The 23,866-nt window shown below is 43.6% G+C and overlaps 2 protein-coding genes across 4 annotated transcripts in view; both read left to right on the plus strand.

The window, feature by feature from the left end:
- Positions 1 to 1,278: 1,278 nt before the first annotated feature.
- LOC122120181 (protein Wfdc21-like) lies at positions 1,279 to 14,466 on the plus strand. 2 transcript variants are annotated; one of them, XM_042694306.1, is made up of 4 exons: positions 1,279 to 1,344; positions 1,628 to 1,728; positions 12,380 to 12,480; positions 14,383 to 14,466. In XM_042694306.1, the coding sequence occupies exons 2-3, from the start codon at positions 1,632 to 1,634 to the stop codon at positions 12,472 to 12,474; spliced, it is 192 nt and encodes a 63-aa protein (XP_042550240.1). In that variant the 5' UTR covers positions 1,279 to 1,344; positions 1,628 to 1,631; the 3' UTR covers positions 12,475 to 12,480; positions 14,383 to 14,466. The 2 variants fall into 2 exon arrangements, with proteins under 2 accessions (XP_042550240.1, XP_042550231.1); XM_042694297.1 differs by lacking the exon at positions 1,279 to 1,344 and having other exon boundaries at positions 1,575 to 1,728.
- A 1,099-nt stretch (positions 14,467 to 15,565) lies between these two features.
- The window catches only part of Heatr6 (HEAT repeat containing 6), a 51,069-nt gene continuing 42,768 nt past the window's right edge, over positions 15,566 to 23,866 (plus strand). Inside the window, exons 1-5 of one of the 2 annotated variants that reach the window (XM_042693491.1) lie at positions 15,566 to 15,802; positions 18,331 to 18,438; positions 20,831 to 20,971; positions 22,035 to 22,150; positions 23,694 to 23,808. In XM_042693491.1, the coding sequence (XP_042549425.1) occupies positions 15,581 to 15,802; positions 18,331 to 18,438; positions 20,831 to 20,971; positions 22,035 to 22,150; positions 23,694 to 23,808 (702 nt within the window). In that variant the 5' untranslated portion in view covers positions 15,566 to 15,580. The remainder of the gene's footprint in view (positions 15,803 to 18,330; positions 18,439 to 20,830; positions 20,972 to 22,034; positions 22,151 to 23,693; positions 23,809 to 23,866) is intronic. The other variant, XM_042693482.1, reaches the window with a different exon arrangement.

Genomic DNA, 23,866 nt, shown 5'->3' on the forward strand with positions numbered 1-23,866 from the left:
ACACTACAAAGCAGAAACAGGTTGTTGGTTAGATCAGAGGGCTGATGTACTTTAAACTGGTTGGCTTGCGCCACAGGGAGTCTCAAGGAGGTACGTGCTAAACTGCAGGGTTCCTTTCTTAAACAAACACCACCTGCGGCCTGACTGCAGGGTCACCATGCCCTCCAGCACCTGCTTGCCCGCGATTTTCTCAAGGATTGTTTATGTTCCTAGCTGCCCAAGAATTGCTGCTTCTGTTCATTCCCAGGCCGGGCTCATGGTCAGCTGCATAACTCATACTTTAGGAGATGACAGCTAGCTCAAGATGGAGTCACTCAGGCCTCAGACTCTTCACTGAGTTTAAGCCTTAGTATTGGCATGCATGTGCGCAAAAGCGCGCGCGCGCACCTACACACATACACACAACTGCTTTCTGCATGACTTACACTTGTATCTCTTTGTCCCCTCAGGAGTTGTATGCCCAAAGGATCTCTGACTGGTGGCATTTCAGGGATTGGTGGCATTTCAGAAGCTGTGACAAGCAAGGCACAAAAGGGAGGGTCTGTTCCTGCAGCCCCAGGAACAGGAGGCGGGACCCTAGTGGAACATTCTACACTCTTCTCCTGTCTCCCCGTCCCCGCCACGGGGCAGCAGCCACCTGGCCGTGGGTGGGGGAGTGTCCTCAAAGAGGTTGTAAACTAGTCCTGCTGCTTTTACCAGCCCATGTACCCTCATCTACATTAGGTAGCTTGTAAGACAGTTTTCATGGTTAAAAGTCATGCATGCTTCCCCTTGGGGAAGAAGGCTTGTTCCAACCCACCCAAAACACCGAAGTGCTGTGTGTGTCTTAGAGAAATCACTCATCTGCGGTATGAATGGCTAGAAGGAGGAAATGAAATCTCATGCCTGGCCGTGTGGTGGCTATAGCTCACCCCTAGCTGCTTCTCGAGGCTACGGCATAAGACAAATCCCACGAGGCTTTCACAAGAATATCCAGAGTTCAGGCTCTCAGAAACGAAGCTGGACAAGGCGAAGTGGAACTCTATCCTCCCTCACCCCAAATCATACCTATCATACCACAGCACCTGCCCAGAGAGAAAATGACCCAGGCAGAAGGCAAACCACATAGCTCCAGTTACCAGTATCAGATGATGGGAAAGCACCTCTGCTAGCTCTCCCATTGCCCCTCCCCACCCTCAATCACAGGGGTGACCTTTCTGGAGAAGGGAGGAGAGACTTGAAAGGGCAGACCACACCCTTGCTACCTAGTGTCTGTCATTTCTGAGGGATCATTTCTCTAAGGACATACCCCTTTGTGCCTAGCACATCCTGGACCACAGCATGCATTTAATACATGTGTTGAATGTGAGTGAATAAAAATGAATGAGTGGATAAAAGTCTCCCTGCCTTTCCCAGACTTCCTGGATCCAGAGTCTTATTGGTTGATCAGAAGAGGGCGTTTCCTTGGTGCAGAGTCTGGCTTAGGCAACATGGCATTACCCAGATACATCTGGGGTGTCTCCAGCAATGTCAGTTTCTGGGTGAGGCTTAGGGCTTCCCCAGCCAGACTCTGGGCTTATATTCCAGCCTCAGTGGGTGGAAGGCTATAAAGGTGACCCTCTTGTTTGTTTACCAACGACTTCAGCAGCATCATGAAGCTGGGAGGCTTCCTTCTCCTGCTGACCCTCATCACCCTCAGCCTGGAAGTGCAGGAGCTTCAGGCTGCCGTGAGACCCCTGCAACTTTTGGGTAAGTCCAGGAAGAAAGCATCGCCATTCTTTGTTTGAACAAGGAAGCCAGAAATTAGGATATTGGGAACTAGTGTGCTCAGAGAGAGGAGGGGAAAAAAGGAGGGAAGGAAAGAAAACTGTCCTTTAGGATTTTAACACAAGAAGCCTCCTAGCTGGCCTTCCCTGAGCAACAAGCAGAACTCCTCTTCTTCTCCCCTCAATCTTATCCCCTCCCTTTCCCTGTGTCATCCCTCCAGCAGAACTCACTGTTTCTGCCTGCCTGCCTCTCCTAGCATCTCCTTCTCCACCTTCTTCTCCCTTGGGTCTATAGGAAATATTTTGTGTGTGTGCTGGTACTGGGGTTTGAACTCAGGACGTCATGCTCTTGCTTGCTTTTGTTGTTGTTGTTTGTTTGTTTCACTCAAGACTGAGCTCTACCACTTGAGCCACACCCTCCACTTCCATTTTTGGCTGGAGATAAGAGCCTTTTGGATTTGTCTGCCCCCAGTCTTTGAACTGCACAATCTTCAGATCTCAATTTTCTGAGTAGCTAGGATTACAGGTGTGAGCCACCCATGCCCAGGCAGAAAATATTTTCTTTCTTTCTTTTTTTTTTTTGGTCCCGTCATGGGGCCTGAACTCTGGGCCTGGGCGCTGTCCCTCAGCTCTTCAGCTCAAGGCTAGCGTTCTACCACTTGAGCCACAGTGCCACTTCCGGCTTTTTTCTTTTTGCTTATGTGGTGCTGAGGAATCGAACCCAGGGCCTCAGGCATGCAAGGCAAGCACTCTACCACTGAGCCACCTTCCCAGCCCCAGAAAATATTTTCTTAACCATGGTAAGCATGACTCATATCAATCTCTAATTTTCCATTTACCATCAGCATTCTCAAAGAAATCTTTTCTTTTTACAAAATTATTAAGTTGTTGCACAAAGAGGTAACAATTCTATAAGTTAGATTAGTAGTACAATGCATCCTTTAAAAAGTATTTTATTACCTTTAAGTAGTTGTACAAGGTAGTTGCCATTCAACAGAGCAGTTTATGAATACAGTGTGTCCTGATCAATGTTATCCCTTTCAACATTCTCTCCCATCCCTCCCAGCCCACCTGGGACAATGCATCTTGATCCATGTCATCTCTTCTATCATTCTCCTCCACTTTTCCTTTCCTTCTCTATACTCAAGTTATTCAGTTCCATTTTTATATAACTTATATAACGTAGATTATTAATGACTGATTAGATAATTAGTTATTATTAGATTATTAGTTATTAGATTAGTTCTTAGATTATTAATGACTACAAATGCAGTCATTCATGTCTCCCTATCATACCTCCCCCGACAACATGTTTCCACTTCCTGTTATTCATTTTGTTAAACAATTGACTAGTTGTTCAGAGGAGTTACACCATTGGACTCTTCTCCTAAGTATACCACCCTCAAAAGAATCTTAATTCTCTTCTCCACCTTTCCTTCCCTGTAATGGTTCCTTAGCTCCCAAAGTGACTACAGTCTAATTCCTGCCTCCTCATCCTCCTGGAGCGTCTCTCTCAGGTCCAGTTGGTGAATCTCCTGACTGTCCTCAATTTCAACATCTTCAACTTCTGCAGCATTTGACGCTGCTCACCTCTCCCTCCATCTTCAAAGTTCCTTCTCACCTGTATTATCTACTACTGCTTTTATTCTTCTCCCTATATATTCTTGGATTCCATTTACTCTTGTCTCTTTGCTCACCTCCTCACCTCACTGAGCTGCTTGTCAAATACCAACCTTTCTTTGATGCTGTTTCACATCTTCTCTCCTTCCTCCCGTTGTACACGGTGTCTAACCCGGATCGTCTCCCCCTGTCCCCCATCCCCACCCCACTTCAGCTTCCTAATGACTCTCCCAGCTCCTCTCCTCTTGCTTGTTGAGTCTGGGTCCATTCTATGCTCTCACACCAGAATGATCCTCCCAAATAAGCAGCAAATCACCTTCTCTTGACTCATCAAATGAAATTCCAAATCCACAGGGCCTGGTGATCTGCCTGCTCTCTGAAGCTTGTTCCCTGATTACACTTCCTGCTTAATTTCCAGCTGTTCTTTAATATTTACCTGGCCTTCTATTGGCCCAGAATATGGTAAACAGGATGCAAAATTTGAAGAGGCCCTCAGTCTCAGGGTTGTTCAAGTATCCTCTTTTTTTTTTTTTTTTTTTTTTTTTTTTTTTTTTTTTTTTTTATTGTAAAGCTACTATACAGAGGGTCACAGTTACATGAGTGAGGTTATGAGTACACTTCCTCTTGAACATTGTTACCCCCTCCATTGTTTTCCCCCTACCATCCCCTCCCTCCCTCCCTTCCCCGAGGTTCTTTTTTTTTTTTTTTTTTTTTTTTGATTGTGATTAAATGATTACATAATTTCAAAGTCACAAGTTCATTCTAACTTCCCTGGAGCAAATTGTCTACCACAGTCTGTAATATATAACAGTGTTCACATGTTATATACCATATTTGTGATCAGCAGCATGAGGATATTTAGTAGTGGTTCAACCAGATGAGCGGGAGTTCTTTGTTTCTTAAGTCCTGTTAGTTTTGTCGTATCACTAACCTTTTGGATTTAGCATCCACTTATGAGGGAGACCATGTACCGTTTGTCTCTTCGTTCTTGGCTTACCTCGCTCAACATGATTCCTTCTAGCTCCATCCATTTCCCTGCAAATGCCATTATTTTGTCATTTCTAATGGCTGCATAATATTCCATTGTGTATAGATACCACAATTTTTGGATCCATTCATCTGTGGTGGGGCACCTAGGTTGTTTCCATATCCTAGCTATTGCGAACAGTGCTGCAATAAACATGGAGGTGCACGTGTCCTTGTATATTGGTTCCTGTTGTTCAGGGTAGATGCCTAGAAGTGGTATGACTGGGTCGTAAGGGAGGTCAATCTTTAGCTTTCTAAGGACCCTCCAGACTGCTTTCCAAAGTGGTTGTATAAGTGTACATTCCCACCAGCAGTGTAATAGGGTTCCTCTTTCTCCACATCCCCTCCAGCATTTGTCGTTGGCTGATTTGTGGATGTGGGACATTCTGACTGGGGTAAGGTGGTATCTCAGGGTTGTCTTTATTTGCATTTCCTTCACCACCAGGGATGATGAACATTTCCTCATGTGTTTCTTTGCCATTTTTATTTCTTCATTTGAGAAGTCCCTCTTTAGTTCCCTTGCCCATTTAGTAATTGGTTTGTTAGGTTTGGGAGGGATTAGTTTCTTGAGTTCCCTGTATATACAGGATGTTAACCCCTTGTCTGATATATTGCTGGTAAATATTTTTTCCCAATTAGTTGGTTGTCTTTCTAGCTTAGTTGCGATAGATTTAGCTGTGCAGAAGCTTTTTATTTTAAGGTAGTCCCATTTGTCGAGTCTCTCTCCAACTTGTTGTGACCCTGGGACTCTGTTCAGGAAGTTCCTTCCTGTGCCTATTAGTTCAAGTGTCTCTCCTACTCTGTCCTGCAGTAGTTTCAGAGATTCAGGTTTAATGTTAAGGTCTTTAATCCATTTTGAGTTGATGTTGGTGCATGGTGATAGGCTGGGGTCCACTTTTAGTTTTCTGCATGTGGCTGCCCAGTTTTCCCAGCACCAGCGGTTGAAGAGGCTGTGTTTCTTCCATTGTATGTCTTTGGCTCCTTTGTCGAATATCAGCTGGCTGTAGGCCTGTGGATTTATATCTGGATCTTCTATTCTGTTCCATTGGTCTTCGGGTCTGTTTTTGTGCCAGTACCATGCTGTCTTTGTGATTATAGCTCTGTAGTAGAGTTTGAAGTTCGGCATGGATAGCCCTCCCATATTGTCTTTATCCCCTAGAATTGTTTTGGCTATTCTAGGTCTTTTGTTGTTCCATATAAATTTTTGGACTGTTTTCTGTATTTCAGTGATGTACGTCATTGGGATTTTAATAGGAATTGCATTGAATTTGTATATTAATTTTGGAAGTATCACCATCTTTACTATATTAAGTCGGCCTATCCAGGAGCATGGGAGGTCTTTCCATTTCCTAGTGTCTTCTGCAATTTCTTTCTTTAACTTTTTATAGTTCTCATTAAATAGTTCTTTTACATCTTTGGTTAGGTTAATTCCTAAATATTTTATTTTTTGGGAGGTTATTGTGAATGGGGTTGCTCCCTTTATTTCCCTCTCTTCCTGTGCGTTATCAGTGTATAGGAAGGCAACTGATTTTTGTGGGTTTATTTTGTATCCTGCTATTTTGCCGAAGTGACTTATGATTTCTAAAAGTTTGGGGATGGAGTTTTTGGGATCGTGGAGGTATAGTATCATGTCGTCTGCAAAAAGGGATAGTTTCACTTCTTCTTTCCCTATGCGGATCCCTTTAATGTCTTTTTCTTGCCTTATTGCCCTGGCTAAGGGTTCTAGGACTATGTTGAAGAGGAGTGGAGACAGTGGACATCCTTGCCTTGTTCCTGTTTTTAGGAGGATTGGTTGTAGCTTTTCCCCATTAAGTATAATATTGGCTATTGGTCTGTCATAAATGGCTTTTATTGTTTTTAGAAATGTTCCTTCTATTCCTATTTTCTCCAGAGCTTTTAGCATGAATGAATGTTGAATTTTATCAAAGGCCTTTTCTGCATCTGTGGCGATAATCATGTGATTCTTGACCTTGGCTCTGTTGATATGCTGGATTACATTTATTGACTTACGTATGTTAAACCATCCCTGTGTCTCTGGGATGAAGCCTACCTGATCATAGTGTATTATTTTTTTTATGTGTTTCTGGATTCTGTTAGCTAGAATCTTGTTAAGGATCTTTGCATCTGTGTTCATCAAGGAGATTGGCCTGTAATTCTCCTTTTTGGTTGGGTCTTTGCCTGGTTTGGGGATGAGTGTGATATTGGCTTCGTAGAATGAGTTTGGGATAGCTCCCTCCTTCTCTGTTTCTCTGAAGAGCTTGAGGAGTATGGGTATTAGTTCTTCTTTAAAGGTCTTATAGAATTCTGCTGTGAATCCATCTGGTCCTGGGCTTTTTTTTGTTGGAAGACTTTTGATAGCTTCCTGTATCTCATTATAGGATATTGGCTTATTTAATTGGTTAACTTCTTCTTTGCTCAGTTTGGGTAACTTGTATTTCTCTAAAAATGCATCCATTTCCGCCAGATTTTCTTCCTTTAGAGAGTATAGCTTTTGAAAGTAGTCTGTTAGAATTGTTTGGATATCTTGGGTGCGTGTTGTGATGTTTCCCGTGGCATCCCTAATCCTATTAATATGGGTTTCCTCTCTTCTTTTTTTAATTAATCTTGCCAACGGGCCATCTATTTTGTTTATTTTTTCAAAGAACCAGCTTTTTGTTTGGTTTATTTTGGTTATGGTTTTCTGATTTTCTAATTGGTTAATCTCTGCTCTTAATTTGGTTATCTGGCTTCGTCTAGTAGCTTTAGGTCCCATTTTTTCTTGTTTTTCTAGCTGTTTTAGTTGCAACATGAGATTATTTACTTGGTCTGTCTCCATTCTCTTGATGTGGGCACTGAGGGCAATAAATTTGCCCCTCAGGACTGCTTTTGCTGTGTCCCACAAGTTTCTTTGTGAGGTGTTTTCATTTTCATTGAGTTCTAGGAAATGCTTTATTTCTTCTCTGATCTCTTCTGTTACCCAGGCCTTGTTAAGGAGTGTGCTGTTCAATTTCCATGTATTAGAGAAATTTCTGCGGTATGCTTTGTTATTGAGAGCTAGCTTGATTCCACTGTGGTCAGATAGGATACAGGGGATTATGTCGATCCCTTTGTATTTGCTTAAGTTCCTTGAATGAACTATGATATGGTCTATTTTGGAGAAAGTTCCATGAGCTGCTGAGAAGAATGTGTACTGTGTTGTTTTAGGGTGAAATACTCGGTAGATGTCAGTTAATTCCGCTTGAAGTATGGCCTCACTTAATTCGGTAGCTTCTTTGCCAATCCTCTGGTTGGTAGACCTGTCCTTTGGTGAGAGTGGCGTGTTAAAGTCTCCTAGTATTATCGTATTGGGATCTATTTTATTCTGTAAGTTTGAGAGCATTTGTTTAACATATCTGGGTGCACCGATATTTGGGGCATATAAGTTGATGATGGTTATATCCTCCTCTTGGATTGTTCCCTTTATTAATATGTAATGTCCGTCCTTGTCTTTCTGTACTGATTTTAATGAAAAGTTTATTTTGTCAGATATCAGGATAGCTACACCTGCTTTCTTATTGGGGGAATTTGATTGGTAGATCCTTTTCCACCCCTTCACTCTGAGTTTGTTTGTATGTTTGGCTGAGAGGTGGGTCTCCTGAAGGCAACAGATGGATGGGTCTTGTTTTCTGATCCAGTCCTCAGTTCGTTTTCTTTTAATTGGCGAATTCAGCCCATTTATATTAAGAGAAAGTATAGAGAGATGCATTGTTGTCCCTGCCATTCCGTTTTCCTAAGTTTTTCTTCTTTCCTTTCCTCCTGTGCTTGCTCAGTTAGACTTTGAGTAATGCCTGTTTGGGGCAGGTCCCAGTTCCTGGTTGCTTTCTTCAGGTTGTGTCCCCCCTCTTAGAATTCTTTGTAATGCTGGCTTAATGTTTATGTATTCATTTAGTTTTTCTTTGCTATTAAAAGTTTTCAGTTCTCCATCGAATGTGAATGCTAGCTTTGCCGGGTATATCAGTCTGGGTTGGCAGTTATTGGCTCTCAGGGCTCGTATGGTGCTTTCCCAGGCTTTTCTTGCATTCATTGTTTGTGTGGAGAGATCTGCAGTGATTCTAATTTTTTTCCCGTTGTAGTATAGCTCCTTCTTCATTTTTGCTGCATGCAGGATTGTTTCCTTATTATTCAGATCCATCATTGTTACTATTATGTGCCTAGAAGTGTTTCTCCTGGGATCTTGCTTGTTGGGTGTTCGATAAGCTTTTGTGATGTAGTTAAGATGGTCGTTTTTGAGGTGGGGAAAATTTTCATTGACTATCTTGTTAAATAGGTGTTGCATTCCCTTGCTCTGGAATTCCTCACCTTCGTCCACTCCGATTATGCGAAGGTTAAATTTTTTAGCATTATCTGCTTGCTCTTGAATTTCCCTTTGGTTTAATTTGAGTGATTTTTCCATATCTGTCACTTTTTGGTCCAGTTGGTGTATTCTGTCTTCTGTATCTGACACTCTACCTTCCATTTCATTCACTCTGTTGACCGTGGCTTCTATTGTGGTTTGCATGATGGAAATGGATCCCTTTATGGATTCAATGTTGGTTCTCAGAGTACTGATCTCACCTCTCAATGAGGTGATATCAGTATGCATTACCTCTAATTTGGCGTTTATCTCACTTCTTACTGAGGTTTGTGCAGCTTCTATTTTTGCATCCAATTTTTGTTTGATATCCTGTATATCTTTTGATAGTTCATCCTTGTGCTCTTTCAATTTCTGATCCATTTCTCGCTTTATTTCTTGAGTCATTGCCTCCAGCAACCCTTGGATGTAGTTTTTGTCTTCCATTCCTGCTTTGCTCCCACTGGGGCTCTCCCCTGTGTGGCTGCTGGCTTTTGAGGTGAGCTTGCTGTCCTGGGTAGTGGTAAACCTTGTGATTTTTCTCTGTGATTTTCGCATGGGGGTTCAGGAGACTGCTCTTCAATCTTGTTTTGGTGTGTCTGTCTTTGCTTGGTTGCTGATTCTCTATTGGTAGAGAGAGTCTGTGTCTGATCTGGATTCTGTTGGGAGCCTATTTCCAGCTGCTATTCACTTAGGATTCTCAGCTCTCTGCTGTAGCAATTCCCGCCTTTGGAAGGGTTGAGCAGCCTAGACTGCTTGTGTTTGCTCCTGCGGGTGCTCTTGGGAAGATCAGATGCTCTGGATGCACTCTCCCAAATACTGGAGTCTGCTATGGGCTCCTGATGTGTTTTTGTTTGTTTTGGGCTGGTTGTGGGCTTGAACTCTAGGTTTGGGTGCTGTCCCTCAGCTCTTCAGCTCAGGGCTGGCACCCTACCATTTGAGCCACAGCCCCACTTCTGACCCTTTTTGCTTTGTTCAGGCGCCGGTCCCCTGGCCTGGTTCCGGCCCCAGCCTGGAGCGCGCTCGTTAGGCCTGTGCTAATGTGTATACCACCTTGGTTATGCAGCCTGGAGGACACAGTTCAAATTTCTTCTACTGTTGGTAGTCTTGACCCAGGGGCACTGTTCCTGGCTTGAGCATTTAAGCTCCCTTCCCGGGGCGCTCTTGCTCTGGCCTGGCCAGCAGAGTGTGCTCCACCGGCTGGTGGGGCTCTCGAACAGTTCCCAGTTTTAGTGGGTCCTGTGGTCCGGGTGTTGGGGTAGGGAGTCTAGGTCAGGGTCTGGGGATTCCCTCCAGCTCTGGTCTCCCTTGATGGATTCCCTGTCCCCTGATGGGTACTCACCCTGTAGGTCGTCAGTTGTTGTTGCAGTCCGTCAGTTGTTGTTGCAGTCCGAGTTCAGTTGGGGTGGTTGCGGGCTGGGTTGGGCGGCCCCCCGCCGGGTCGTTGCGATTGCGACAGGTCCCTTTGTGGCGCTGCTGGTGCCGGGCGGCTTTGGCGGGATGGAGCCTCTCCGCTCCGGTGGAGAGTGATGGGTGGGGTGGGATCCTCCTGGAGACTCCCGGCTGGTAGGTTTCTCTGTTCCTGGCGATCCGCTGTTCTGCAATCCGGTACCTGGTGATCTGCAAGCAGCCCCCTGTGTCTCTGTGGCTCCGGCAGCCCCCGCCGGGCCGGCTGGCCGGCGGCTTGGCGCACTGCCGCGCGGCCAGTAAAGGTTGGGGGAGGGGTCTTCGCTCTTCTCTGTTCTGAAATTCTTCTTTTCCTCTCTTTCTTTTTTTGTTATTTTCCACCTCTGGTTTTTCTCTGAGTGTTCGTCTTTTTGTTGTTGTCGGTCTCTTGGGGAGATTAAAGGTTGGAACTCGAACTCTCTTTTTGGTTGGAGAGAGCTGTGGCGTTTCCCTACTGCCCCGTCGCCATCTTGAGAACTCTCGCCTCAAGTATCCTCTTAAACTTGGTACTCTAGTCCCTCACAGTTTCTCCCATTGCCAGCACTGTGACATTTGCCACTTATAAATTTTTGCTAGTAGGGCTGAGAAGGTGACTCAATGGTAGAGTGCTTGCCTTGCAAGTATGAGGCCCTGGGCTCCATTCCTCAGCACAACCACATAAGCAGAAAAAGTCAGAAGTAGTGCTGTGGATCAAGTGGTAGAGTGCTAGCCTTGAGCTGAAGAGCTGAGGGACAGTGCCCAGACCCAGAGTTCAGGCCCCACGACTGACAAAAAAATTTTTTTTTTGCTAGTAATTCATTTCTCTTCTCATAGAACTCCACCTTCTGCTTTAAGAAGATTGTTATATCTCAAGACTCACCTTTTCTGATTAAGTAATGTGTTATCTCCTCTGAGCCCCTTGAATCCTCTGAATCTACCTTTTCAAGGCCACTTGTGAAATAATTGCTTTTTTAGCATTTGAAAGCAAAGCCTTAATTTCCATTGTTAGATTATAAACAGATTATCTTACATCTTTGTCTTTCTTGAATCATTTCTTCTATAATATATATGTAGGAAGTAACCATACCGATCTTTTCTGAAGTCTAAAGTACATTTTAGACTCCCTTCTTATATGCCTCAGTACTGCTAAGCCACGATGATACCCAGTCCTTCTGTACCTGGACAAGTTCTCCAGCCTGTTCACACAGCCTCAGAGAACTGCCTCTTGATTGGAATTGACACAGGATTCATTCACTGGATTCACAGGTCCTGTTATACAGATAAGGAAACAAGGGGCTGGGAAGGTGGCTCAGTGGTAGAGCACTTGCCTTGCATGCCTGAGGCCCTGGGTTCGATTTCTCAGCACCACATAAGCAAAAAGAAAAAAGCCAGAAGTGGTGCTGTGGGTCAAGTGGTAGAGCACTAGCCTTGAGCTGAAGAGCTGAGGGACAGCGCCCAGGCCCAGAGTTCAGGCCCCACGACCGGACACCACCCCCCCCCCCAAAAAAAGGAAACAAAAGCCCATGGAACTGCAGAGATAGAATCAAGTAAAAAAAATACCTGATAATAACTGGGTGGGTTCATTTAGACAGAGCACTGCATGGTACTTTGCTAAAAGCTAGCATTGTAACCAGCTTTATAAACCTACTTCATTGGTTCTCAAAACCAACCTTAAGCCTGGAAATTCAGGGAATCCCTACCTACTCAGGTCAAGAATGACTCCTTGAAATTTGGAGTTGTGTTCTTCATACCAGGGTCAGATTCACTGTGGGACACAGAAGAAGGAGCTCAGGCCTAGGGGCCAGGTAGGTCTGGGTTGAATCTGCTTCTGTCTTTACTGGAAGGCAAGCCACATCTGCAATCCTAGTTATAGCACCAATAATTGGGGCTAGGAAGAGTCACTGCACAGAGCTTCTATAAGGCACCCTTGATGGCAAACCTCCCCATTCCCTGAAATATGAAGAAGTGGGGAGAAGACTTCTCTTCCAAAATCACTCAGCCTCAATCTCTAAAGTAGGCTTGGCTTTATTGAGAGCATGTGAAGGTATTGTTTTAACTAAGAGAGATACAGAGCTTTCTTATTCTGCCAGTAATTCTATTATGTTATGCATTGAGCTAAAAGGAAAAAGTTGAACTCTCTCCTTAATCAAGGGCTTTGATCCCCGGCCCTTGAACCCAAAGCACAGCAGTTTTCATGTGGTCTGCTCTACCGTAGGTACCTGCATGGAGCTCTGCACTGGTGACTGGGACTGTGGACCAGGAGAGCAATGTGTCAGCAATGGCTGTGGCCATGTCTGTGACACAGACTAAGGACAGGTAAACACATGCACCCTTTCTTTTTCCCTGAACCTTGTCTGGAACTTTACTGAAGTTGGGTGGCACAGAGTCTACTTGTCTCCTTGTAACCTCTTCTCTTTTCTCCCAAAGAAAAAGGTTCATCCACTAAATATTTGGCGATTTCCAAACCTTTTGAAACATTTTTCTTGGCCAGCACCTCCTGAGGAGAAAAAAATAGAATTTTGGGGCTGGGAAGGTGGCTCAGTGGTAGAGTGCTTGCCTTGCATGCATGAGGCTCTGGGTTCGATTCCTCAGCACCACATAAGCAAAAAGAAAAAAAGCCGAAGTGGAGCTGTGGCTCAAGTGGTAGAGCGCTAGCCTTTAGCTGAAGCGCTGAGGGACAGTGCCCAGGCTCAGAGTTCAGGCCCCATGACCGGAACCCCCCCTCCTAAAAAAATAGATTTTTTTTCTGTGTGAGCTGTCACTGGGGCTTGAACTCAAGGCCTAGATGTTGTCTCTGAGCTTTTTTTGCTCAAGGCTAGTGCTCTACCACTTGAGCCACATCCCTGTTTCTGGCTTTTTGGTGGTTAATTGGAGATGAATTCTCTTCTCCAGCTGGCTTCAAACTGTCATCCACAGGTCTTAGCTTTCTGAGTAGTTAGGATTACAAACACAAACCACTGATACCTGGCTTAAAAATAGATAATTTCTGAGTGAAAACAAGATTTAAAAAATCACTTATAATTATCTACTCCCAAAAGGTGTCTTAACACAATGATGCAAATTCTTGAACAAGAGTCTTGTATCTATTTCGATTTCTTAATCATTTCACTTTTTTTTTTTGATGGTCCTGGGGCCTGAACTCAGATCCTGGGTGCTGTCCCTGGGCTTTTTATTTTTGCTCAAGGCCAGCACTCTTCCACTTGAGCCACAGCACCACTTCCAGCTTTTTCTGAGTAGTTTATTGGAGATAAGAGTCTCATGGGGACTTTTTTCCCCCCCCCAGGCTCGTTTCAAATCGCAATCCTCAAATATGAGCCTCCTGAGTAGCTAGGATTACAGGTGTGAGCCACCAGCGCCTGGCTAATTATTTCACTTAAAAAAAAACAACAAAGAAAACAATTTTTTTTTTTATTGTAAAGCTACTATACAGAGGGTTACAGTTACATGAGTGAGGTTATGAGTACACTTCCTCTTGAACATTGTTACCCCCTCCATTGTCAAAGAAAACAATTTTAAAACCACTGCTGTTGCCTCTCTCCCCTCTCCATCCCACTACCACTAGCTTGACAGTCCACCATACATGCTCATACACTCAGTATCCTCCATGAGTACACATTTAAGATAAATACAAAATTGCTCTTGTTAATTCCCTTGGAATAAATGCCAGGAAAGAATGTATGTTTAAGCTTTTTTAATGTGCATTGCCATTTTGATCCATGAAAATCCTTTTCTTGTATACAAATATTTTGGAGGCCTCATATGATAGCTTCTTTATTTATTTTTGGTAGCCATTAATTGAAAAGGAATCATCATAAAAGCTATTCTGGCTCAGGTTTGATTATAAATTATGTTGTATTAAATACAACAAATCAGGAGATACTTCAAAAACAAATCACCATTTTGCTGAGAATGTATTCTTTGTTCAGCTACCTGCAATCCTTGATGTTCAGGACCTTATTGAGCCCTTGTACTAAAATATCCTGGATCCAAAAGAGACTCCAAGACACCCAGTTAAAGGAGGTAGGAACTTTATTACCACCATGCGGGGACAGCTTCCTACTACCAGAAAAGTAGGAGAACAGCTTTGAGCTCAGGGTAGGATGGGTTTTTATAGAGGTAGGTGACATGGAGTTACATAGACGAGCCATGCAAGGCAGGTTTGGCACATTTTCATTGGTTATAGTTACATGACTAATCACTGCTTATCTCTTCCTATAGTTTCTACCTGCAAAGATGTCACTGGAACTCCTTGCCTGAGAAGACAGATGAAAGTGGAAGCATGGATATGGAGACTACATGGAGTAGGGGGCAAAGAAAGAGGAGGTGTCTATTTTAATAAACTATCATCATGAAAGTCTCCACACTACTTGAGTAACTTGTTATTTGTTGTGATTTGAAAATAAAATACTTCCCACAGGCTCACTGTATTGGAGACTTGCTGCTCTGCAGGTAACACTGCTTTGAGAGGTAGTAGAAACCTTAACAGGGCGTTACTGAAGGAAGTATATCACTCGGGGACATGTCTTTGAAGGGTATCCTGTCTCTGACTGCTTCCTGTCACTCGCTCTCTGCTTCCTGGTTGTTTCCCATTGCTACAATATTATGCTCACCTTAGGAGCCTAAGCAATGGATTCAGCTAACCAGGGACTGAATCCTCTGAACCAAAAACCGGACCTTTCCTCCTTTACGTTGTTTTTCCTCATAGTAACAATAAAGCTACTGGGGTGATGGTGAATTTGAAGAAAATACGACATTCGTGGAGTACTTTCTATGCAGCAAAGATTTCCACATACGTTGTCTGGTTTATTCTTACAACCACCTTTTGATTGTTCAGCACCACCACTTCACATGACATTTTGAGTTTTGGGGAAATTAAGTAATGTGCTCAAGGAAGTGGCACTGTAGCTCAAGTGGTAGAGCGCTCGCCTTGACCTGAAGAGCTGAGGGACAGCGCCCAGGCCCAGAGTTCAAGCCCCACGACCGACAAAAAAAAAAAAAAGAATTGTGTAGTAATGTGCTCAAGCAGATAAGTGAGTGATGTGTCTGGGGCGGGAGGGGGGGGTCATCAAGGGCTCTGATGCGGTGTGAAGAGCAGAAGGCAGTCAGAGATCTAGCAGTTTCGGCCATTGCCATCCCCAGCCGGAATCAATGTCAGCCCTGCCTCAACAAACAACTTTTTCGGACAGGAAAAAAAAACAAACCAAAAACACAGGACTCAGGTATTCGCCAGACCTAGGAGAGATGGGCAGCAAGAGCTACCCAGCGAATTTCACAGAGCATTTAAAGAAGACCATCTTCAAACAAACCCCTCCGCAGGCCTTTCTGGTCCCTATAAGGAACTTCCGGAAGTAGCGAGCAACGCCCCCAAGGGATGCCCCGGAAGTAGTTCCCAGTGACTTTTACAGCAGGGAAAAACATGGCGGCGGTGCAGGTTGCTGGTTCGCTGCCGTGTGGGCAGCCGCCGCCTTTGTCTCCGCGGGAGCCGCCCGCTGACCAGATCAGTGGGTTCCGCCGCCTGGCGTCCAGGCTGCGCGCCCTGCGCCCGGATGACAGTAGCTCCGCCCGCACTGAGATCCACTTGCTCTTCGATCAGCTCATCTCCGAGAACTACAGCGAAAGCAGCGGCGTGGACCCCGAGGTAGGCGGCCTGCGGCGAGAGGCCCGCCCCGCCCTCTGTCCTGTCCCCGCCCCCTTCCCTCGAGCCCCGCCCCAGGTCCGGCCCCGCCCACCGGCCCTCGAGCCACGTCCCCTGCCCCAGGCGCCCCCGCCCATCAAACCTCGAACCCCGCCCTCTGCAATGACTTTCTCGGCCTTGGCCCCGCCCCTCGAATCGGCCCCGCCCATCAGCTCTCCCCCACCCATCCTCCTGCGACCGCTCCTTACAATAGCCTGGCCCTCGAGCCCCGCCCACTGCCCTGGCCCCCGAGCCCCGCCCACTGCCCTGGCCCCGCCCCTCGGCCTTAGCGCCGCCTCTTCAGCCCTGGCCCCCACCCCTCGATCCTCGAGCCAGGGCTGCGTCCCTTGGCACTCGAGCCGCGACCGCCTCGCCGGCCTGGACCCCATCCTTTGGGCCCTCCCGCTCTTGCTTCTCCTCGCAGGAGAAGACTCAGTTTCCACCACCACCAACACCCACCCACACGAAGTCCCAAGCTGTCTGTCTTGCCCTAATGCCACCTTCTCGGCTCTCCTCCATCTAGAAGACCCAACTTGGTGAATTCCTCAGTGGTCATCTCCGGTCCCACCTTTCCCCCGACCCCACGCCCGAAGTGCACCTATGCATCCAAAAGACATTTGTAGATGGCATTTATCATGACAGCTTACTAAGCACTGGACTTTACCATGACCGATTCAAGGAAATCTTAGAACGTGGAGATCAGAACACCAGTTCTCACTAATGGGAACACTGGAGCTTATTAAGATCCCTTTGTTGGCTGAGCTAGAATTGGAGCTTAAGGGTATCACAATGTCCCATATTTTCTGTTCTTCCAAACTAGCTCCTTCCTCTCTGCCTCTTTAGAGGACCTTTTCACTGTCTGAGTAATCTTATTCGTACTCACCAGGCCCTGCGTATCATTTACTAATTTCCTTAAGTCTTGAGCCAGTCACACCACCTACTTCTGGGGTTCACTTAAGTGGGGTTCACTTACTCAGACATAAAAGTTCCTAAAGATGAATACGCTATCTCCACACACTTTATCCCCAAGCCTTCTTCCGAACTATCTCAAACATGTTTCTCTTAATGTGTCTTCTCTCTTTTCCCATTGCCAGTACCCTGGGCAAGATGACCGCTACCTGGATATTCCACCACCGTTCTCATTTCTTAATCCAGTCCTTCCTCCAGACCTTTCTTTCCTACCAGAATTTATCTTTCTTTGTTGTTTTTTTTCATGTGACTATAAATGTAATGATCTAATCTGGCAAGATCTTCAATGTATATTGGTAAACAGTTGAAGCCAGTAGCAAAACAGTTCATATAGTATGAGAATAGTTTGGGGTTCCAGGAGGGAAGGGCATTATAAAGTAAGTGTATGTTTATATATGAAAAAAAAAAAAAGATCCAGAAGGGTAATAGGGTACTTCATTAAGGGTTTGGTGGGATAAAGGAAGAAGCAAGAGAAAGTTTTGATTTATTTGTGTACTTCGATGTTTTTGAGGTAAAAATGTAGGCCCTTCCAGTTTTCTCTCCTGTCACCTCCTTTGTGTCCTGTGTGCAGTCATTCAGAACTTGCTGCTCCTCAAGCACCTGTGGCTGTTTCTCATCTCCATTCATTCCCATTGTGTACATTTACAGTAGTTTTTTGGTGCCCTGTCTGTGTGGCAGAGTTCTATCCATCTTTCACATCATTCCAGATTTTGCTTTAAAAAAAAAAATCACCTCCCTGCTGGATGTGCTGTCGAAGGATTGTGAGTTCAAGGCCTACTCAGTTAAAGTTCAGGAGACCTTATCTCAAAAAAGAAAACAAAAGACCTAGAGATAAAACTCTAATGGTGAGCCCTTGCCTAGCTTGTTCAAGGCCCTGAAACAGACCATTCCACTGATCCTCCCTAATTGCTAGTTCCTCATTGAGTTTGTACTGAATACTTTCAACACTTAATTTACTTTATTATTTGTGTGCTTGTCTCACTCATTTTTTGAGGTTCAGGAAAATGTTTCGTCTTTGGAGCCGGTGCTCAGGACTTTGTATTCTGCAAAAGTCAATGTATAAATGGTGTGATTTGCAAATCGTTTCCTCCCTCCCCCTCCCAATGTATTTTTCCCTGATTTTACTTAAGATTAATATAAATGTCATTGCTGATTTTTCCCTATGTCGTTAAAAGTGTACTTTTTGGTATTTTTAGCCTCAGCATGCTAGAAATCTTTCTTTGGTTATTCATTTGTACTGTCTATGCATGATGCAACTAGAAACTCTGGGGCTTTTAGCTTGAGAAAAATTCAGTTGGTTCTTTTCCTTCATTTTAGCACATCTTATTTTTGTGCTGCTATTTTATCTCCCTCCCCAATCCTGAGATTTCCTGCCTTAATTTTTATTCAGATGACATCTTCTCCCATTATTAGGTGTGCTATTTAATTTTCCTATTTGGCCAGGTCCTGGGGGGATGGGGGTCTTCACCTACCTTATAGGTACATTACCATTGCTTTGTCTTTTTTTTCTTTTTTTTAAATAGGATGTCACTGCTCTTCTTGTTCAAGCTTGCCGACTTGTGCCTCTTAATCAGAATCATCTTGTCAGCAAAGTGTCTCAGCTGATTCACCATTTGCTTAACACATTACAGGTAATAAGATATATGTGACTTCAGGACTCATGAAATCTGAGAATAATTGCCTTTGAGATACTACATGTGTGATAAGTATTAGGCTAGATGCTAGAAAAAGCAAATGTTTTGGGCTAGGGGTATAACTCAGTGGTAGAGCCTTTGCTTAGGACATTTGTGCCCCTGTATTTGATTCCCAACAAAACACATACACAAATGCCTTATATTAAAACAACCTTTATTGGTAGTTCACATCTGTAATCCTAGCCACTCAGGAGGCTGAGACTTGGAGGACTATGATTTAAAGCTAAACTTATGTAAAGACTCCATCTCTAATTAACCAGCAAAAAGTCAAGCTGGAGGCCTGGATTAAGAGGTATAATGCCAGCTCATGGCTGGCATTTTACCAGGCAACCCAAGCAAACTTCAGGCTCTGAGATCAGGCCCAAGAACCAGCTTCCTCTAGCCTCTCTCCTGTCATAAGATGACTGCCTCAATTTAGGCTTCTATTATTATTATTATTATTGTGTCCGTCCTGGGGCTTGAGCTCAAGGTCAGGCACTATCTCTGAGCTTTTGTGCTCTAGATAATGCACTACCGCTTGAGCCACAGCTCCATTTTCAGCTTTTTTTTTTTGAAGTGGGAATTAATTGGCAATAGGAGCCTCATGGGCTGACTTTGAACCACAATCCTCAGATTTCAGCCTCCTGAGTACCTAGAACAGATATGAGCCACCAATGCCTGGCTCAATTCTAGATTTCTTATAAAAAATAATGTTCAGCAAAGAACCATTTATTTTGTGTCTCTTTTATCTAAGAATAAGAAAACTTGCTGGGTGCTGGTGGATCACACCTATAATCCTAGTTACTCAGCAGGCTGAGATCTGAGAATTGCAGTTTGAAGCCAGTCTGGCAGACAAATCCAAGACACTTATCAATGACAAAAAACTGGAGGCGGACACATGGTTTGAGTGGTAAAACTCCAGCCATGAGGGAGTGAGAGTGGAAAGCCTGGAGTTCAAACCCCAGTGCTGGTAACAGAGAGAGAGAGACAGAGAGACAGAGAGACAGAGAGAGAGATGTCCCATAGATTGTCCAGCAGATTTCCCTAATAGGCTGCTGGAGACATATGATGAATACTTCTGAACCAGTTTCTGAGCAGGAGAGTGAATGGCTTACACCAGTGGTTTCAACCTTGACTGCACAGTAGAATCAACTGGAGAAGCTTAACCTCCCTCAAAGAATTACTGTGTGCAGCCAGAATGGCTTCAGCTCCTAACACTTGATATTTTGGATTGGACAGTTCTGTTATATCTGATGTTGTCTTGTGCATTGTAGGACATCCTTGTCTCTGTCTGTCGGATGCCAGTAGCATCCTTTCAATTTGACACTCAAAAATGTCTATAGACATTGCCAAATGTTCCCAGGGGTCATGGTTGTCGCAGGTTGAGAACCACTGTCTTAGGCTAATTAGAACTTGTGGTTGTTATGTGGGAGAGAGGGGTGCCAAAAATAAACAAACCCAGAACTCAGTCCTCAGGGAAGGAGATGTATGTTGTAGGTAACTGGCAGTATCTGCTACCTGAGATGAGGCTGATTTTAAGTTTAGAATGTTTCTTATCAATGTAAGATTGTTTCAGATGTTTACTCTCCTCACATGTGATGTTTCATATCACTAACAGAAAGCTTCTTGATCACTTGTGGCCCCAACTTTCTCTCATTTGTTGAATTTATTTCAAATGTTCATAAAATGGTACTTAGGTTATTCTAATGTGTCTCAAGATTATAAACTCCATGAAGGAAGACATATGTCATCTCTTATTGTATTCCCCACACTATACTAAAGACTAGAGACATAGCCTCTATAGGTCCCAAGTTCAAATCATATTACTTCCAAAACCAGATATTGTTGCTGTTTCAAAGATACATTCATTTACTATGTATTTGTTGAGCGATTACTATGAATCAGGAAATTTAGTTGAATTAAGACATTTCAGTGGGTTGAGTATTATGTCTCTATTTACAGCTGCCAATTTCTGGTTAATTTAAGGAAAAGTTGGAAGGACTTGACCAAGTTCTGTTTTGAATGGAGGGACCGAAGGGGAAGAAGTGAGTGAGTCCCTGGGGCAGGGAGAAGGCCTCTATCTTGGTCAAATTTTGGAACTCATCATTTTGACACAAAAAAACCAGATATGTATGGAAGTGGCACTGTGGCTTAAGCGGTAGAGCGGTAGAGGGACAGCGCCCAGGCCCAGAGTTCAAGCCCCACGACCGAAAAAAAAAAATTAAGTATAAATTAAAAAAAAACCAGATATGTACACAATACACAGCTTGATTCAGGAAAGCATATGTGTTATAAAAGGGTGAAAATGTTTTTGAAAGCTAAGTCACCTCTATTTTTCCTCTGTCTATAGCTGATTGTAGATGAACAGAACTTGGATTTCCTATTGGCGTATACTATTTCAGCTATCCACCAATGTAGTTCCTGGACACACATGAAAATTCTTCAAGCCTTGGCAGCTCTGGTGTACTGCAATGGCTCAAAATGTCAAAAGGTAATTGAAACTATGTTCTGACTTTGCTTTGAAAAAATAACAGCACAGGCTTTGGAACCAACAGACCTTGCTCAGATTTCTATCCTGGCAGCAAATGGATGTATATATCTATGAGTAATGTTCATGAACCCCTCTGAGCTTTGTTTCCTCATGTGTCAAAGAATTGCTCTGAGGATGAATTGACAGAACCTTTGTAAAGTGCTTGGTACTCCCTCACTACTAAAAATTATTATCATTACCCATCGTACATGCATTATTGTCTATCACTAGATCCTTCCTGCAGTTTTTTGGCATGTTTTTGCTGTCTAAAAGATTTACTGGCTGGGAATGTGGGTTAGTGGTAAAGTGCTTGCCTAGCCTGCGTGAAGCCCTGGGTTCGATTCTTTAGTACCACATAAACTGAAAAAGCCGGAAGGGGTGCTTTGGCTCAAGTGGTAGAATGTTAGCCTTGAGCAAAAGAAGCTCAGGGACAGTGCCCAAGCCCTCCCTGAGTTCAAGCCCCAGGACTTGCAAAAAAAAAAAAAAAAAAAAAGATTTAATAGCTTTTTTTTTTTTTTTTAAGAAGAAGAAGAAAAGAAGAAAAAAACAAAAGCAGGTTTATTTGGTTTTTGAAAAGCCCATATTTCCTACTCACCCACAAGTTATTTAACCAAATTGTATTCACCTTAACTTTAAAAAATAAAAATAGGGGGAGGCTGGGAAGGGATGTGAAGGGTAAACAAAGGAGGAGGCTGCAATGCTTGGTAAGAAATGTACGCATTATCCTGCCCATGTAACTGTAACTCCTCTGTACAGTATGTTCACAAATAAAATTAAATTAAATTAAAAAAAAAATAAAATAAAAATAGCCAAAAAGAAAGCCAAGTGGCAATAATACTCTTGGGTATTATTATTTGGCAGAAACCAGCCATAGGTCCTACTTGTGGTGTAACATTTTCTCCTTATGAATAGCTAATCTTTTGATGTATATATCTGCTCTTTAGTTAAAAAATAAAATGTGTTTAACAAATAGTATTTTTCAAGACACTTTTATTAGATTAACAGTGCTGTTGTTTTGTTTTAGTACCTCCCAGACTTGTTAGGCAAGACTGGCCTCTTGACAAAGTTGAGTGACTTGGCTCAGTCTGATGCTGAAGTCAGGAGAGCTGCAGTACATTGCATGGCCAACTTATGTCTCAGGTATGTAGACCCCATCAGGTCCCCAATAGTAAGAAGATAGGACTTCTCTTAGGGAGGCTCTTTGCAGGTTGCCATGTCTGTCTGAAGCCACAGCCTGTATAGAAAAATAATCTACTTTATGCTAGGCTTGGCAACACATGAGATAGTTCCTGTACTTGGGAGGCTGAGGTAGGAGGATCTCAAGTTGCAGTCTGGGCTACATAGTGAGATGAGACTTTGTCTTAAAAACATAAAGAAAAGAAGAATACTATTTTGCATTTCCCTGTCATCTCTTAAGTCATTTATATTATTTTTTGTGCCAGTCCTAGGACTTAAACTTAAGGCCTGGGTACTGTCCATGAGTTTTTGTGCGTTCTACCTACCACATGAGCTACAGGCTCCACATCTGACTTTTTGGTGGTTAATTGGAGATAAGAGTCTCATAGACTTTCCTGCCCTGGCTGGTTTTGAACCCCAATCCTTAGATTTTTTAGTTTCCTGAATAGCAAGTATTATAGGCCCAAGCCATCTGTGGCTGTTATTGTTTGCTTTTAATTTTTAAAAAGCTTATCAAGAAATAGAAGGTGAAAGCTTATCAAGAAATGAGTGGGCTGGATGCTAGTGGCTCACACCTATAATCCTAGGTACTTGAGAGACTGAGATCTGAGGATTACCATTTGGAGGCTCTATGTCCAATTAACCAGAAAAAAAAAAAAAAAAATATATATATATATATATATATATATATATATATATATATATCAGGTCATGGGGCCTGAACTCTGGGCCTGGGAGCTGTCCCTCAGCTCTTCAGCTCAAGGCTAGCGCTCTACCACTTGAGCCACAGCGCTACTTCCAGCTTTTTTCTTTTTGCTTATGTGGTGCTGAGGAATCAAACCCAGGACCTCATGCATGCAAGGCAAGCGCTCTACCACTGAGCCACCTTCCCAGCCCCCAACAAAAATATTTGAAGTAGAGTTTGCCTCCAGTGGTAGAGTACCAGCTATGTTCAAGAAAACCTAGTGAGGGCACAAGGTCCCTGAGTTCAAGCCTCACTACCAGCAGAAAGAAAGAGAGAGACAAGCAGGCACGGTGGCTCATGCCTACTCAGGAGCTGAGATCTGAGGATCGCGGTTCAAAGCCAGCCCAGGCAGGAAAGTTCTGTGAGACTATTATCTCCAGTTACCTACCAGAAAACTGGAAGGGCACCGTGGCTCAAAGTTGTAGAGTGCAAGCCTTGAGTGAAAAAGCTTAGGGACAGTGAGTGCCCAGGCCCTGAGTTCAAGTCCCACAACCAACAACCACAATACAAAAAAACTTTGTCTTTTTTTCAAACTTTTTCCACTAGAAACTTCTTGGGCATCTCTCTATAGAAACCATTCTTCCTTCTTCCTGTTTAAGCCTGAGCCTGTATATAAGAGTAACTAATTAGCCAAAGTGCAGTTTTCCACAGTAAAGCAGTAGTCAGATTATACCTCAACTCTATTAGTTTGTATTATTATTTTAAATTTTTATTCTTTTGGAAATGCCAGTTAGTTTGAGTTGTTTTCTCTGTGTGTTTTAGTGTGCCCGGACAGCCATATTTGGAGGAATCCTACCAAAATATCTGTTTCCAAGCCTTCTTGACCACTTTACAGTCTCCAAAATCGTCTGACATGGATGATATAACATTTTGTTTGGTAGGTGGTACTATGATCTTATCAAATGTTACAGGCATATCTACAAGCAGGAGAAGAA

This window comes from Dipodomys spectabilis, unplaced genomic scaffold (assembly GCF_019054845.1).
Source record: "Dipodomys spectabilis isolate Male_0828 unplaced genomic scaffold, ASM1905484v1 ptg000004l, whole genome shotgun sequence".
Lineage (NCBI taxonomy): Eukaryota > Metazoa > Chordata > Mammalia > Rodentia > Heteromyidae > Dipodomys > Dipodomys spectabilis.

Coding starts and splice junctions, on each gene's coding strand:
- LOC122120181 (XM_042694306.1), top strand. CDS start 1,632: ATGAAGCTGGGAGGCTTCCTTCTCCTGCTGACCCTCATCACCCTCAGC. Junction 1,729..12,379: donor GAGACCCCTGCAACTTTTGG/GTAAGTCCAGGA, acceptor GCTCTACCGTAG/GTACCTGCATGGAGCTCTGC.